The sequence below is a fragment of the Neofelis nebulosa genome, chromosome 15 (genome assembly GCF_028018385.1).
Source record: "Neofelis nebulosa isolate mNeoNeb1 chromosome 15, mNeoNeb1.pri, whole genome shotgun sequence".
NCBI lineage: Eukaryota > Metazoa > Chordata > Mammalia > Carnivora > Felidae > Neofelis > Neofelis nebulosa.
In genome coordinates this window covers 18,879,404-18,895,324 of record NC_080796.1, presented here as the reverse complement: position 1 = coordinate 18,895,324, position 15,921 = coordinate 18,879,404, and the positions used below count along the sequence as shown (strand labels likewise).

The 15,921-nt window shown below is 40.7% G+C and overlaps 2 protein-coding genes across 7 annotated transcripts in view; one reads left to right on the top strand and one right to left on the bottom strand.

The window, feature by feature from the left end:
- The window catches only part of FIRRM (FIGNL1 interacting regulator of recombination and mitosis), a 46,682-nt gene extending 37,696 nt beyond the window's left edge, over window positions 1–8,986 (bottom strand). For 2 of the 3 annotated variants that reach the window (XM_058701508.1, XM_058701510.1), the window contains exons 1-5: window positions 8,856–8,986; window positions 5,777–5,816; window positions 4,377–4,465; window positions 2,273–2,377; window positions 1,415–1,555 (exon numbers count right to left, since the gene is read on the bottom strand). In XM_058701508.1, the coding sequence (XP_058557491.1) occupies window positions 1,415–1,555; window positions 2,273–2,377; window positions 4,377–4,465; window positions 5,777–5,816; window positions 8,856–8,966 (486 nt within the window). In that variant the 5' untranslated portion in view covers window positions 8,967–8,986. Of the gene's footprint in view, window positions 1–1,414; window positions 1,556–2,272; window positions 2,378–4,376; window positions 4,466–5,776; window positions 5,817–7,925; window positions 7,996–8,855 lie in introns of all 3 variants that reach the window. The other variant, XM_058701509.1, reaches the window with a different exon arrangement.
- Window positions 8,987–9,039: 53 nt separating this feature from the next.
- Window positions 9,040–12,162, top strand: METTL18 (methyltransferase 18, RPL3 N3(tau)-histidine). Of its 4 annotated transcripts, none has more exons than XM_058701522.1 (2): window positions 9,040–9,171; window positions 10,789–12,162. In XM_058701522.1, exon 2 carries the CDS (start codon window positions 10,999–11,001, stop codon window positions 12,103–12,105), a length of 1,107 nt encoding a protein of 368 aa, XP_058557505.1. In that variant the 5' UTR covers window positions 9,040–9,171; window positions 10,789–10,998; the 3' UTR covers window positions 12,106–12,162. The 4 variants fall into 4 exon arrangements, with proteins under 4 accessions (XP_058557505.1, XP_058557506.1, XP_058557507.1 ...); XM_058701523.1 differs by having other exon boundaries at window positions 9,130–9,281; XM_058701524.1 differs by lacking the exon at window positions 9,040–9,171 and adding an exon at window positions 9,297–9,593.
- The last annotated feature ends 3,759 nt before the right edge of the window (window positions 12,163–15,921 follow it).

Sequence of the window (15,921 nt, the reverse complement as noted above, 5' to 3'; positions counted from 1 at the left end):
GATCACAAATAAAAATAAAAGAAACAGCAAATCATGAAAAGCTCAAGAGCCAAATTTACTTTAACTCTTTCTATCAGAGCTCATAACTTTAGTGCTTTTTACTGAACCACGTATTTATTCATTAAACAAATGACCATTCATTATGAACAGTGTACTTCAAGAGATGCAGGCACATATAAAATAGGATTTTTTTTTAAACATTTATTCATTTTTGAGAGAGTGCGAGCGAGGGAGGGGCAGAGAGAGAGGGAGACACAGAATCCGAAGCAGGCTCCAGGCTCTGAGCTGTCAGCACAGAGTCCGACGCGGGGCTCCAACTCCTGGATCGCGAGATCATGACCTGAGCTGAAGTCGGACGCTTAACCAACTGAACCACCCAGGTGCCCCTAAAATAGGATTTCTGACTTCTGAGACCTTGCAAGTATAAAAAAAACTAAAAGGGAGATACACAACATTCGGTCAGGTGCAGACTTTTAGCCCTGTCACCAAAGAGAAGTGTTAAACTAGTGATTTTTCTTCACCGAACCATACCAGTATCAAAACTGCCTGAGACCCACAAATTGTAGGCCAGCTTTGGTGCTTTAAAGCTGCCTCAGGAATGTAGAGATGGACTGAAAAAGGGCTGGTGTCCTTTCAGAGGCACCCAATCATTCAGGAACTCATCTCATCCACCAATGCCATGGCAGAACAATTTCGGGATTCCTGTGATTCAACACAAATCCATCTCTCTTCTTTCTTTATAGTAAGGAAATAGAATAAAACAACAAACATAAAACCGCAAAAGCCCATTTTTAATCACTTCCTTATAACCACTTATTTTGAAGCAAATATTTACATACGGGCATACTTCAGAAATATTGCAGGTTCAGTTCCAAACTACTGCAATAAAATGAGTTAAATAAAGTTTTTGGTTTCCCAGTGGATATAAAAATTATGTTTACACTACACTGTAGTCTATTAAGTGTGAAATAGCATTATGTCCAAAAAAACACTGTATGTACCTTAATCAAAAATTATTTATTGCTAAAAAATGCTAACCATCATCAGAGCTTTCAGCAAGTTATAATCACTAATCACAGATCACCATAACAAATATAATAATGAAAATGTTTGAAATATTGGAAAAATTACCAGAACGTGACACAGAGACACGAAACAAGCAAATGTTGGAAAAATGGCACCAACAGACTGGCTAAACATAGGGTTGTCACAAGCCTCCAATTTGCAAAAATGCGCACTATTTGCAACGTGCAATAAAACAAAGTATGCCTGTTCGTGGTTCTTTGTTCTATGGAAAAGTTTATTCCAATAATATAGGCTAATATGTAAAATCTTATGTACAAACACTATTTTCTTCAGCCCTTTTGCCTGCGGATTCTAGGCCATTTAAAGTACACTTACACTCATTACTCACCTTACAATGTACAAATGTACTTTTGATTACATGTAGGACTGAGGAAGGAAGACTATGAATATTTTCTAGAATGATGGACTCCTGTGTGGCACAGATATGCTGAACACATCCTGTAAGAGCTGCTAAGAGCTGCACCATTGTCTGGAAATAAGGGAAGAGGTTTCATTCAGTTATGTTTTTGTGCACAAACATATAAAGGTATCAGATGATACGCTGGGTACTAGGGATACAGCAGTGAACACAATGGACACTCTGTTCCTTCTTTCATTGAACTTCAATCTATCAGAACTACGTTATCGGGACAACTAGCTAGCCATTTGGTTAAAAAACAGAAGTTGGGGGGCGCCTGGGTGGCGCAGTCGGTTAAGCCTCCGACTTCAGCCAGGTCACGATCTCGCGGTCCGTGAGTTCGAGCCCCGCGTCAGGCTCTGGGCTGATGGCTTGGAGCCTGGGGCCTGTTTCCGATTCTGTGTCTCCCTCTCTCTCTGCCCCTCCCCCGTTCATGCTCTGTCTCTCTCTGTCCCAAAAATAAATAAAAAAAAAAAAAAAACAGAAGTTGGAATACTAACCCACACATCAAAACATATGGTAGGTGTTCTCCATATACACTTGGAAATTACAGGTAGGTCATGCTATCTTGATTATTTGCTGTCTTATACACGTTTGATGTTTACTCAGCATGAAACTGTATTAAAAAATTCAACATTTATTTTTTTGCGTTCGTATCTTTAATTCTATAAGTTTAATTCCAGCACTGGACCACTACACAAAGGATATATCACTTAATTAATATCAGTACAAAAATTCTTACACTGTTTAAGCTCCTTCTCTATACCCTTTCTAATATATTTGACATACTTGTAAAATATTCCTTAGAGTGGTCTGGATTTCTAAATTATGGCTTGACAGTCCTCTGGCTTGACTGGTTAACTCATACATCATGTCATCAAATGATTTCACAGTCTGTGAAAACAAAGCACATTATAAACAGGAGTAACAGAAAACACAAGAAAGGGAAAGACATATTTTTAAAGTGAAAAAAATGACAGGCACTTTTTCATTACTAACAGCCATGGGATATTATCTAGCTTAACAACTGCACTTATTAAAGTAAAAATATATGTTTTTATATATATAAAGTATTCATATGATATAATCTCTCTAAAAAAGCCTCAGACAGAAATTTATTTGCTTTCCATTTCTGTGGTTTGAATCTATTTAATAACATCCATTAAAGGTAAGTGCTCCTCTACACAGTAAAAGTTGATGGTCTTAACCAATCAACACTCATATGGGTATTTACAAGGGTATTTTCTGCTAGTGATGATGAGTTGGTGAACTACTTGTTCACTTGTATTCTAACCAGTTCCTCTTTTTGAGCAACTCAAAATATCATTCCTGGGTTAGGGCTACAGTACATGACCTCAGAACTAAGTTTTTTGGTCTGTGAGAAGTTAGCTATCCTAAGATCTTAATACTCACAATTTAAATGGTCTAAACATTGCAAGAATAACAACACAATGTAATTAAAGAGGATGTTATTTCCCAAAGGCAAGTTAACACTCAACATCCTTATTTTAATCTATATAACAGCTGGACCTTTTTCTGGTGGCCAAGAACAAATTCTAAGAAACTTTTAGATAGAGAACAATCAAGTGAATATGAGTAACAGGAATTTTGATGATTATCTGCTTCAAAGGTAAATTTAGAAAACCATTCTAATAAGAGATAAGGTATCATTCAAAAAATGTTTAATTTTGGAACCAAAATACCTTTAATTTCCTAAGTTAAAAAAAAAAGAAAATTGCCTGTGCTTTTCAAAGAAAAAGTACACTATATCTATATCTATATCTATATCTATATCTATATCTATATCTATATCTAAAAGGTAATAAGGTAGATGGTGAACTTAGTGTTTTCTCTTGGTTATTCTAAGCCTTCCTGAATAAAATTTGGCTCCATTTTTCTAGGCAATAAAATTTAACAATTATTAATAAACTCTACAGAGAAGATACTTAGCTAACTTCATCATTCATCTCCAAATTTTCACAGAATAGCTTTTTTATTTTTTTTTTGACCTGCACACAATAAAGCAGCTTCATTCATAATTGCCCAAAGTTGGAAGCACCCAAGATGACTTTTAATATGTGAATGAATAAACAAACCAAGGTACATGCAGGCAATGTAGGCTATCTTGCATTCTGTCGAACACAACTGCAATCTGGCCTCATGATATTTTAGGAATATTCTCGTTTATTTCAGAGTAAGCGTGTTTTTGGAGCCTCAGATCAACATCCATTTTCCGGCCATCGGTCCTCAAGTTAAATTGTTGGCACCAGCTCTGCAATGTGTCCCAACATACTTTATTAACCGGAGACAAACTGGTTGGCAAGGGAAGGATCGATGTATTACAACAGCTATGTTTTGGATAAGGCTTGAATTGTTCACTCATTTGAGGATGACAAACTTTATCGTTTGTCCCAGGCACCTCCATGACAACTTCTGAGGTTGAAGAAACACTTGGCTCCATTTGATGTTCTTCCTTAGGTTCCTCATTAACTGGAACCAACGTGAGCACCACAGTTTCTCCCTCTAATGCCTCCTCAGATATATTCTGCTCGTTGTTTTCATAAATTGAGTATGCCATTTCCAGGGATACTCGGGGAAGGCCTCACTGAATAGCTTTAAAATACAAGAGTGTTAAAGGAGCTACAAATAATATAAATTCAATTAATGAAAGATCTATACTATTTGAAAATATAAGTTTTAATTCACCTAATGATCACCCTAACACCATGTTCTCACAGGAGATCTATTTCTTACTACCTTATTTGTATTTCAAATATGTGTGATACATTTGGAAAAATGGAGCCACAGTTAAGAATAAATTATCTAAAATTGAGGCTAGATATAAACAGCCTTTATAACATGTACATTGATTAAAATAATAATAGTACTATACCTTTGGCAACACTTGTGAGAAGAAAGTCTGTTCCAATGTCAGGTGGTTCATATGAGGTAAAAACATTTCCACGATAATTTTTAGAATTTCTATAAAGTGAAATAGCAACATATTTTGTAAGAAAATTAAGTTGTATCAGCCAACAAAGATCACCGCTCCTTCCCCAAATCCAAGAATCTGTAAGTACTACTAATCCAGAACTTTGTACAGTTTCAAAATGCCACATTCTATGTAGAGAAACTACTAAGTAGCTGAAATAATAACACAAAAACAAAAACTCAAAAAAACAACCCTGTATGTCCAGCCACTAAGGACCACTTAATGGATGTGCGTACATCTACTGAATAGGATTTGGTATCTTTAAATTATTAAAAATAAATAAATAAAATTATTATTAGAGATCATTTGAAACCATAAAAAAAAATTCACAATACTTTAAGGTTAAGTGAAAAGTTTCCAAAATAGTATAATCCCAATCTTAATACATATAAACATGAATAATAGATAGCCTGGGAAGAATATACAGAACCAAGATGAGAACGTTCTATACCAAAATCTTATTGACCACTTCAAATTAATGGGTGTTCCATTATCTTTTCTGGTTTTATGCATGTTTCAAATTTTCTACAATGAGTAACTCTTATACTCAGGATGAAAAGTAATTATTACTTTGAAAAATTAAACCCAACAGGCTACATAGATTGAAAATTATAAATATCCCACAACCAAGTGAAATGTAAATAAGCTAACTCAAAATATATGAGTAAACTGTGGAGTCTAGACTTTAATTCATCCCTTCTCCCAGCTAAATAAGTAAATAAGCCAACTAAGATTAAGAACCGAGATGAAGGGGTGCCTGGGTGGCGCAGTCGGTTAAGCGTCCGACTTCAGCCAGGTCACGATCTCGCGGTCCGTGAGTTCGAGCCCCGCGTCAGGCTCTGGGCTGATGGCTCGGAGCCTGGAGCCTGTTTCCGATTCTGTGCCTCCCTCTCTCTCTGCCCCTCCCCCGTTCATGCTCTGTCTCTCTCTGTCCCAAAAATAAATAAATAAATAAATAAATAAAAAAAAAAAAAAAAAAAAAAGAACCGAGATGAAGATGAGAAAGTCACCCTGAAAGCAGACCGCAAATTACGTCTTGTGTAAGTCTGAACAGTGTCACAACTACCATTTAAAATTTACAACGTGCTTCTTACATGTGCATTATCAATAGATTTGGTATCCACCCGAAATAGAATTTAAATAATTTGAAGGAATTGGTCATTTTAAGTAGGTGAAATTTACAGAGGCTGGAGCACCACAAGAAGACATTTGAAGGGAATATGAAACTGTTATTGAGATACATACGACTCAGACCTTAATGACATCAAGGTAAATCAAACAATTAAGATAATTTTACTTACGAATATGCTCGATCCAATTGTCAGAATGCTGATACATAGAGTAAAAAAATTAAGGAAGATACGAGTATCACAGTAATAGAATATTCATTACTAAGAATCAATCTAAAAAGTAGCCTTCTTGAAGTTGAAGCAATGATCAGTAAGAAATTGAAATGAGACTCAAACTGAAATTAGACTGGCTTAATTTTGCTTTTTTTTTTTAATTTTTTTTTTTTAACGTTTTTATTTTATTTTTGAGACAGAGAGAGACAGAGCATGAACAGGGGAGGGTCAGAGAGAGAAGGAGACACAGAATCTGAAACAGGCTCCAGGCTCTGAGCAGTCGGCACAAAGCCCGACGCGGGGCTCAAACTCACAGACCGCGAGATCGTGACCTGAGCCGAAGTCGGGCGCTCAACCGACTGAGCCACCCAGGTGCCCCTAATTTTGCTTTTAAAAATGTAATGTTATTAGGTAAATAAACTACAATATAATGAATATGCCCAAGGAAATATTTTCAAAATTGCTCAGGGATAAAACTGTCTTTTCCAACTACGTGTAGTCGACATACCTTTGACAGATGAGGAACAATACTATACTAATCCATAGGCTTCTGGTTTCTAACACAGGAAAGAAATTTCTTCTGCTGAGCACCTCTCCAGTACTTTATTTGCACCTGTCTAAAGCCACTCAACACGTTCTACCTTCTTTTCATATTACTTGTGGACCTATCTTACCAACCTGATCAGTCTGAGATTCTTTTGCACACAGCAGATGCTTACAAATAAGTGACCAAAAATTACTCTATGTTCATTACAAAAGTTAACAATAATCGCATTATGAACTGTACACTTATAACCCTCAAGAATTGTTGGGAATGTTTTACTGCGTAATAATAATTAAAGAATATGTCAGCAAGAAAAACGAATAAAGTATAATCCCATCACACTAATACAAGAATGGATTCTTCTGACACCTTACTTTGCATATATGGATTTTACCGTAGCAATCAAAATGAGGCATAACTCATTTTAAATCTTTCTTGCTTCAACGTTTGCTTTGAGTGATATAGAGCGAGCAGGGGAGGGACAGAGAGAGAGGGAGACAGAGAATCCAAGCAGGCACTGTGAGCACAGAGCCAGAGGTGGGGTTCAAATGCACAAACCACAAGATCATGACCCCAGCTGGAACCAAGAGTCGGATGCTCCACCGACTGAGCCACCCAGGCACCCCCCTAAGCCCATTTTAGTTCAGTAGGGTTGGATTTGTCTTATGGAAAAATTTCAGCAAAGGTCCAAAAGGTTCTAGCCTCTTCCAAAATTAAACATAAGTTATGCTTACCTGGACATGCAAGTAAAGACTGGAAAATAAATGTAAAATGCAAAACATGAAAATAATTAGGTTTGGATGATGGGACTATAGATTAAAAACTTAACTTTCGTTTGTTGAAAAGTGTTAAAAACTGGGGCGCCTGGGTGGCTCAGTCGGTTGAGCATCCGACTTCGGCTCAGGTCATGATCTCACGGTCCATGAGTTCAAGCCCTGCATCAGGCTCTGTGCTGACAGCTCGGAGCCCGGAGCCTGCTTCAGATTCTGCGTCTCCCTCTCTCTCTGACCCTCCCCATTCATGCTATGTCTCTCTCTGTCTCAAAAATAAACAAACATTAAAAAAAAAAATTTAATAAAAAAAAAAAGAAGTGTTGAAAACTGGGGGAAAAACAAACAGGTTTAGGTTCTTTTGAACATTAAGTTTGAGATGCAAAACCAAGTGGGAATGTTGACTTTCAATTAGTGATGTCATCCATAAACCTGAGGGGGAAAAGAGGAGCCGTGTTCCTTATCTTTGTTCCCCCAAAGCATAACACCCTGGTGGGGTATGTGTTATGTGCCCAGATGTTCTGGGGTGGGAGGATGGCTATATTTCCCAAGTCAACATCCTTGAGGATGGCAATGCACAATGACTAAGAAAGATCTTTGGTACCTAAGTGGGATTTTGCCACTGCCTATGTGAATGACTTCTGCGAAACGGTAATACATTACATTTGGCTTTAGTTGTAAAAAATTATTTGAGACTCTCTAAAGTGAAGCCCATTTTTTTCTTTTCAGTGTGGCTTTATGTTGAAGGTGAGCTCAAAGATGTTTAAAAAAAAAAAAAAAAAAAAAAGATTACCTTTCAACATGGAGGGGTAGGATTCCAGGCGCCATTTACAACCGCAGGACGACTACAAAACAGTATGCACCTGCGCAAAGGAGGCATTAACTAATTCGAGCCTGGCAGATGAAAGCCAATTACAAAAGGAAGCAACTCCTAACCAGCAATAATGGAACAGAGTTCTGAGAAGAAGAGTAACATTTTTTTTAAATTTTTTTTTTCAACGTTTTTTATTTATTTTTGGGACAGAGAGAGACAGAGCATGAACGGGGGAGGGGCAGAGAGAGAGGGAGACACAGAATCGGAAACAGGCTCCAGGCTCCGAGCCATCGGCCCAGAGCCTGACGCGGGGCTCGAACTCACGGACCGCGAGATCGTGACCTGGCTGAAGTCGGACGCTTAACCGACTGCGCCACCCAGGCGCCCCAAGAGTAACATTTTTAATGACTGGAACTCTGCACCATGGCAGAACTACATCTTTTAATTCTTCTAATACTGGGGAAGGTATTCCGATGCCCCATCCATTCGAGAGACAGGAGGTCAGAGTATCTACCTCTTAGGGAGTCAGCGCTCACCTTACAGCTCAGGTCTGAGCACCTGCCCCCCCACCCCCGTTACCCCAAGGAAAGGTATTTACATTTAGTTACACGTGACGAGCACAGAAAAACCCAAAGGCACAAACGCCCGGAAAAAAACCCGCCACATCCACTGCCAAAATCATCGGGTCCACTGCGAGCCCTTCCAGTGCCGGAGGGAGGCGTGCCTTCGGCCTGGGCAGCCCCGGTCCCCTGGGCTCCCCCTCCTTCACTCATCTCTCCAATCGACGAGGAAAGGAGAGGGTTCAGGCCACAGGAACACAACACGGCCCGGCGGCGAACGTGACGAGGCCGGAGAAAGGCTGGAAGGGCCGCCCCACACCCCATTCCAGGTGGAGGTGACAAAGGATATAAGGAGCCGGGGCAGGACAGACGGCAGTTCCCGGCGGCATAGCTCCTGCGACCAGCCACTTAACTCTTCCAGCCGGACGGCGCTCGCCGCGACCACGCGTTCCTGCGACATCTTTCGCCCAGGAACACGCCTTCAAACCCGTCCCGCCAACGCCAAGACCGGAAACCGCCGCCGTCCCGGCGGGCCTTGCGAGCTCTCCGCCGGCACCAGGACCATAGAGAGGAGGCGGGTTGCTGCCGTTCCGCGGTGAGCTCGGGCCGCGCCCGGCCGGGAACAGAGCCGGGCTTGTCTGGCCCGCGGAGGACTCGACTCACAGGTGCCCGCTCTCGGTCCCGAGGGTCTGCGCCGCGAGCTGGGCCCTTCCTGGGCGGCGAGCGTTCTCAGGGCTGCGGTGCCGGAAACGTTGCACTGAGGCGCTTTGGGGAGGTGAGGGCGGAAGCCCCCAGATTTGCTCGCGTCTGTCCCCCGGGGGTGTGGAGACAGCGCACCTGCGGCCGGGGTGGCCGTGGGCCCTGCAGCCAGAGATGAATCCAAGCCCCAGGGCGCGGTGGGTCGAAACAGGCACCTTTTTACCCGCTTCGCGGGGCAGCCTGGCTTTGTACATTTTGTGTTAAGGGGGACAGAGACCCCGCCTGCCGGAGTTGTGCAAATTGAAGCTGATGGTGTATAAAGTACCCAGCGCGGTAGATACCGTGAGGGGGCTCAGTACATTGCTTCCACTTTCGAGGGGCCTCTCCGGTCAGTGCCCTTACTTTGTGTTTCTCTACCACCAAATGAATCTTTACTAAGTACTCCAAAATTCTCCTACTCCCTTACACCTAGGGCTGCTGGTCTTCGCTAAATGTTTGTAGGCGGGGCTCATTTGGGGGAATTGACACACACCAGAGCCTCCCTGTGCGTGTTCTTATGAGGGATGCTCATTTGCCAAAATCAAATCTTGAAGACCTGTTACTTGAAACAGTTACAGAGTGAAGTGAAGAGATTCTGGCGGTTTAGGAGGTAAACATGTTAGGGCAAGGTCATGATTAAGTGGAAGACTCAATCAGGCCTGTCATTTCCTGCCCGAGAATTTTGGACTTTTTTTTCCCCCCTAGTTGTTGATCTGTTGTCCTTTAGTTTTTACAGTGTATTCTCTTCTCCATTTTTTGGACCCTGAAGGGTGTGTGTCTGTGTTTTCAAACCTTTTTATTTTTATTTTTTTTTTTCAACATTTTTTATTTTATTTTTGGGACAGAGAGAGACAGAGCATGAACGGGGGAGGGGCAGAGAGAGAGGGAGACACAGAATCGGAAACAGGCTCCAGGCTCCGAGCCATCAGCCCAGAGCCTGACGCGGGGCTCGAACTCACGGACCGCGAGATCGCGACCTGGCTGAAGTCGGACGCTTAACCGACTGCGCCACCCAGGCGCCCCAAATTTTTTTTTTTTTTTCAACATTTTTTATTTTATCAAACCTTTTTAAATATTCATTCATTCATTCATTTATGAGAGAGACAGCATGCGAGCCGCGGAGGGGCAGAGAGAGAGGGAGACACAGAATCCGGAGTAGGCTTCAGGCTCCCAGCTGTCAGCACAGAGCCTCACACCGGGCTCGATGTCAGGCATGGTGAAATCATGACCTGAGCTGAAGTTGGATGCTTAACCACTGAGCCATCCGGGCACCCCTGTGTTTCCAAATCATTATATCTTTCTCACCGTTCACAGCTTTTACAGCAAAAGCAGCTGTATGGTGGAAAGGGGGGCTGTTTAATGTTAAATTTTAGCGAAATATGGCATTTTACCTTTTCTTAGTCTTCTTGTTTGTTCATTTTAAAGTGAGCAAGCTCTATGTGTGGCTTGAACCCAAGACCCCAATGTGAAGAGTCACGTGCTCTCTGGACTGAGCCAGCCAGGCACTCCTCATTTTACTTTTTAATTTTCTTTTTTTTCTGCAGACCTAATTCAAAAGAAGAGCAGAGATCTCTAAGAAGTCATTTGGAAACATCTCTAAATATTTGTAACTGTGTATAAGCAGCTAAAGAAAACTTAACCCACAGCAAAACTAATTGAATAATTGAGGCAGGTTTATGTATGTGTCATCAGTTCTATCCAGAAGCTGAAGAATCTTCCTTTGAATTTAAGGATTGTGTACATTTAGTGAGAGAATGACTTTTCAATTTAATTTCACTATAGAAAACAATCTGGAAAATGAATTAACACCCATTGGACATGGAGTTTTGGCCCTGGATTCCTCCAAAGAGTCTTCAGTCTCAGAAAGTAAAAAAGGTAGGGACAAAAAATGTTCTACCGAACAGTTTGACTTGCCTCAGGATCATGTGTTGGAACATAAGCCAGTGGGAAATGCAGCTCCCTCTCAAGACACAGAGAACTCACTCAGCGCAGCTAACAGTTCAAGTAACTTAGAGCCATGTGAAAAACATCCCTGCATGAGAGTTGCCAAAGAGCATGCTATGCCCGAAGATTTCAAGAAAGTGTTAGAAAATAAAGTCCTAGAAAGGTTACCAGGTCTCCCCCATGTTAATGTATCAGTAGTGAAAACCGTCTTGTTGAGAGAGAACTGCCCTGGAGAAAACATAGTTTCGCAAAGTTGTTCTGCTCACTCTGATCTGATTACAGGTGTTTATGAAGGAGGCTTAAAAATCTGGGAATGTACCTTTGACCTGCTGGCTTATTGCAAAAAGGCCCAAGTGAAATTTGCCGGGAAAAAAGTGTTGGATCTTGGCTGTGGAGCAGGGTTGCTGGGTATACGTGCATTCAAGGGAGGGGCCAAAGAAATTCATTTTCAAGATTACAACAGTATGGTGATTGATGAAGTAACCTTACCTAATGTAGTGGCTAACTCTACTTTGGAAGAAGAAGGAAATGATGTCAATGAACCAGATGTGAAAAGATGCAGGAAATCCAAAGTAGCACAAGAATTATGTAAATGCCGGTTCTTTTCAGGGGAGTGGTCTGAGTTTTGTAAGCTTGTACTAAGTAGTGAAGAATTCTTTGAAAAATATGATCTCATTCTTACCTCAGAAACCATTTACAACCCAGATTACTATGGTTCTTTGCACCAGACATTCCTCAGATTATTAGATAAAAACGGACGGGTGCTTTTGGCCAGCAAAGCACATTATTTTGGTGTAGGTGGAGGTATTCATCTCTTTCAGAAATTTGTAGAAGAAAGGAATGTATTTGAGACTAGAACACTTGAAATAATTGAAGAAGGGCTAAAGAGATACCTAATTGAAATGACTTTTAAGTAACCCAGTTAATATCCACTGAGTGTCCTAAGTGAAATAAAGAGAATAATCAAAAACTTGTCTTGAATGTTTGATTTCTGCTTTGCTATTATTTTTTCTGAAAGTATATTTGTTTGCTTATCCAAGTAATATACCAGCTATCTACTAACTATAGTCACTAAGTGAGACGAGAAATAGTGTCCCGAGCATTTGATGAGATCTAGGAGGTTATTTTGTGGGAAAGTTTTCTGTCCCCACCTTCATTCTATTTGACCTTTCTACCACCTTTCACATTACATAAATTTGTTTTCAGAGAAAACTGACACTTCTTATTTCAAGTCTGAGTTTCTTCCCAGGCTTCATTAGTGTCTGTTTACATGAAGTGCCTGGTCAGATCACCATGCCCATCATTCTAAGGGCATACATACACATCACCAAATGCTAGTGGACCTAAATATTAGACTGAAGGCCTTAGGTAACTAGGAAGAAGTTTTTGTTTTGTTTTTATATTCATTTATCTCATATAATAACAATGCTGAGCAGCTGAATTCACACTAAGGTGGAGGAAATAAAGGGGAATCATGGTAGTATTAAAGTGACACAGAAAACTAAAAAAAAATTAAAAAAAAATTTTTAAAGACAAAAAGATCACAAGTTGATGACCAAAACTTTCACCTTAAGAAAACAGAAAAAGAAGGGGCACCTGGGTGGCTTAGCCGGTTAAGCGTCCGACTTCGTCTCACAGTTTGTGAGTTGGAGCCCTGCATCGGGCTCTGTGCTGTCAGCTTGGAGCCTGGAGCCTGCTTTGGATTCTGTGTCTCCGTCTGTCTCTGCCCCTCCCCTACTTGTTCTCTGTCTCTGTCTCTCAAAAACAAATAAATGCAAAAAAAAAAAAAATTTAAGAAAACAAAAAGAAGAGCAAACTAAACCCAACAGAGGCAGAAAGAAGGAACTAAAGATTAGAACAGAGATAAGTAGAGAATAGAAACACAATAGGAAAAAATCAACAAAGCCAAAAGTGGGGTCTTTGAAAAGATCAACACACCGGATAAATCTTTAGCTAGACCAATCAACAAAAAGAAGTCTCAAATTATTAAAATCCATGATGAAAGAGGGGATATTACTAATGACCTTATAGTAATGAAACGTTTTTTAAAGAAATTACACAAGATCTAACTAAACGAAAAGACACTGTGCTCAGGGTTGGGAGACATACTATTGTTAATTCCCCAAATTGACCAATTCAATAGAGTCCCTAACAAACCTTCACCACACACACTTACCAACTTTTGTTATCTCTTGTCTTTTTCTTGATAGCTACTCTAACATCCATGCATCTGAAAAGTATCTTACAACCTTAAAAGGCATAAAAACAAATATTGAGGGGCGCCTGGGTGGCGCAGTCGGTTAAGCGTCCGACTTCAGCCAGGTCACGATCTCGCGGTCCGTGAGTTCGAGCCCCGCGTCAGGCTCTGGGCTGATGGCTCGGAGCCTGGAGCCTGTTTCCGATTCTGTGTCTCCCTCTCTCTGCCCCTCCCCCGTTCATGCTCTGTCTCTCTCTGTCCCAAAAATAAATAAAAAACGTTGAGAAAAAAAAATTAAAAAAAAAAAAAAACAAATATTGAAATATATTGAACTTAGAGGGGCACCTGGGTGGCTCAGTTGGTTAAGTGTCTGACTTTAGCGCAGGTCAAGGTCAAGATCTCACAGTTTGTGAGTTTGAGCCCCGCATCTGGTTCTCTTTTGTCAGCACTGAGCCTGCTTCAGATCCTCTGTCCCCTTCTCTCTCTACCCCTTCCCCCCACCACTTGCTTGCTCTCTCTCTCAAAAATAAACATTAAAAAAAAGGGGGGGGGGGTGCCTGAATCGCTTAGTCAGGTGTCTGACTTCGGCTCAGGTCATGATCTCCAACTTGTGGTTCAAGCCCCATGTCAGGCTCTGTGCTGACAGCTCAGAGCCTGGAGACTGCTTTGGATTCTGTGTCTCCCTCTCTCTCTGCCCCTCCCTTGCTCACACTCTCTCTCTCTCTCTCTCTCAAAAAAAAAAAAAAATTAAGAAAAAAATTTTTAAAAAGAAAAAGAAATATATTGAACTTAGAATTAGGCCTTTGAATCTCTGTATCACAGTGTTAAAGCAAGATTTTGAAAATCAAACTTTTTAATTTTGATACCTATGCATTCATATGCAAGAAATATATGTGAAAAATAAGACAAAGAGATCTCGTAGAACCTTCACCTGTTCCCCCATTTTCTCCCAATGGTAACATCTTGCAAAACTATAGTACAATATCCAAACTAGAAAACTGACATTGATCCTGTCAAGATATAAAAGAGTATCATCACCACAGAGATTCCTTCCGTTGCCCTTTTTAAGCCACACCCACTTTCCTCTCTGGTTCCTTCCTTAAACTTCTTGAAACCACTGGCCTGTTCTCCATCTCTGTAACTTGTCATTTAAAGACTGTCCCACAAATAGAACTACAGTATGTAACCTTTCAGAATTGGCTTTATTTCAGTCAATATAATATTCTATAGATTCATGCAGGCTATTGCGTGCATCCATGGTTTGTTCCTTTTTTTCCTTTTTGTTGTTAAATAGCGTTTAAAAAAAACTTGTAATGCTTATGATTAACCCCGTATAGCCAAATAAGTAGGAGACCCGAGGGAAAAAGACTAGCAAAGGAAAACCCCAGATTCTGGGGAGCATGGTCTCCTTACTAGTTAAATAGGAAAGAAGAGACAAACACATTTTGGTCCTAGGGTGAAAATTTTCACATTCGACATTCCTGAAGTTGGGATCTGCCTTCCTATCTATAACTATACCATAAGTGTTTTTTTTTTTTTTCTTGGCTGTACCTAAAATAAAACTACAACTTGGACTCAATGAAACATGATATTTACCGGACATCAGGTAGGCACTTTGTATACTATCTTGCTTCATATAACCTTGTGAAGTATATTATCATCCCCAGTTTTGTAGTTAGCAAGTAGTTTTCAGCATTTACTATATGCTGGGCTGAAGAACTTTACATAGACTAACACTTAATATTCATAACATCCCTGAATTAGGTTATAATTACTATCTGCATTTTATAAAGGAATTGAGACTCAAGGAAATAGGTGATTTGATCCCAATCATTCCTCACCTTGAGCCAGAATCTTAACTGAGATCTTTTATTTTTATTTATTTATTTATTTTTTGAAAGAGCTAGAGAGAGCACAAGCAGGGGAGGGGCAGAGAGAGAAGGAGAGAGAGAATCTGAAGCAGGCTCCACGCTCAGCACAGAGCCCGACCAGGAGCTCGATCTCACATCCCTGAGATCATGACCCGAGCAGAAATCAAGAGTTGGTCACTCAACTGACTAAGCCACCCAGGTGCCCCGTAACTGGAATCTTCTTCAAAGCTTTTATCTTTTCACCAACCCAGTGCTCTTAACCTTCCCAATGCCTGTTTTTCATCACAAATGTTCCTTAGCACCCTTTTATTATCCTGAAACAGAAGTCATAGTTAAGCGTATTTACACACATCATTAAAAATTAAGAGACTCTCTGGGGCACCTGGGTGGCTCAGTCGGTTGAGCGTCCGACTTCGGCTCAGGTCGTGATCTCATGGTCCATGAGTTCGAGCCCCGCGTCGGGCTCTGTGCTGACAGCTCAGAGCCTGGAGCCTGTTGTGGATTCTGTGTCTCCCTCTCTCTCTCTGACGCTCCCCAGTTCATGCTCTGTCTCAAAAATAAATAAATGTTAAGAGAAAAAAAAAAATTAAGAGGCTCTCAAACACAGAGAACAAACAGGGTTCTGGAAGGGTGTTGGGGGGGAATGGGCTAGATGGGTGATGGGC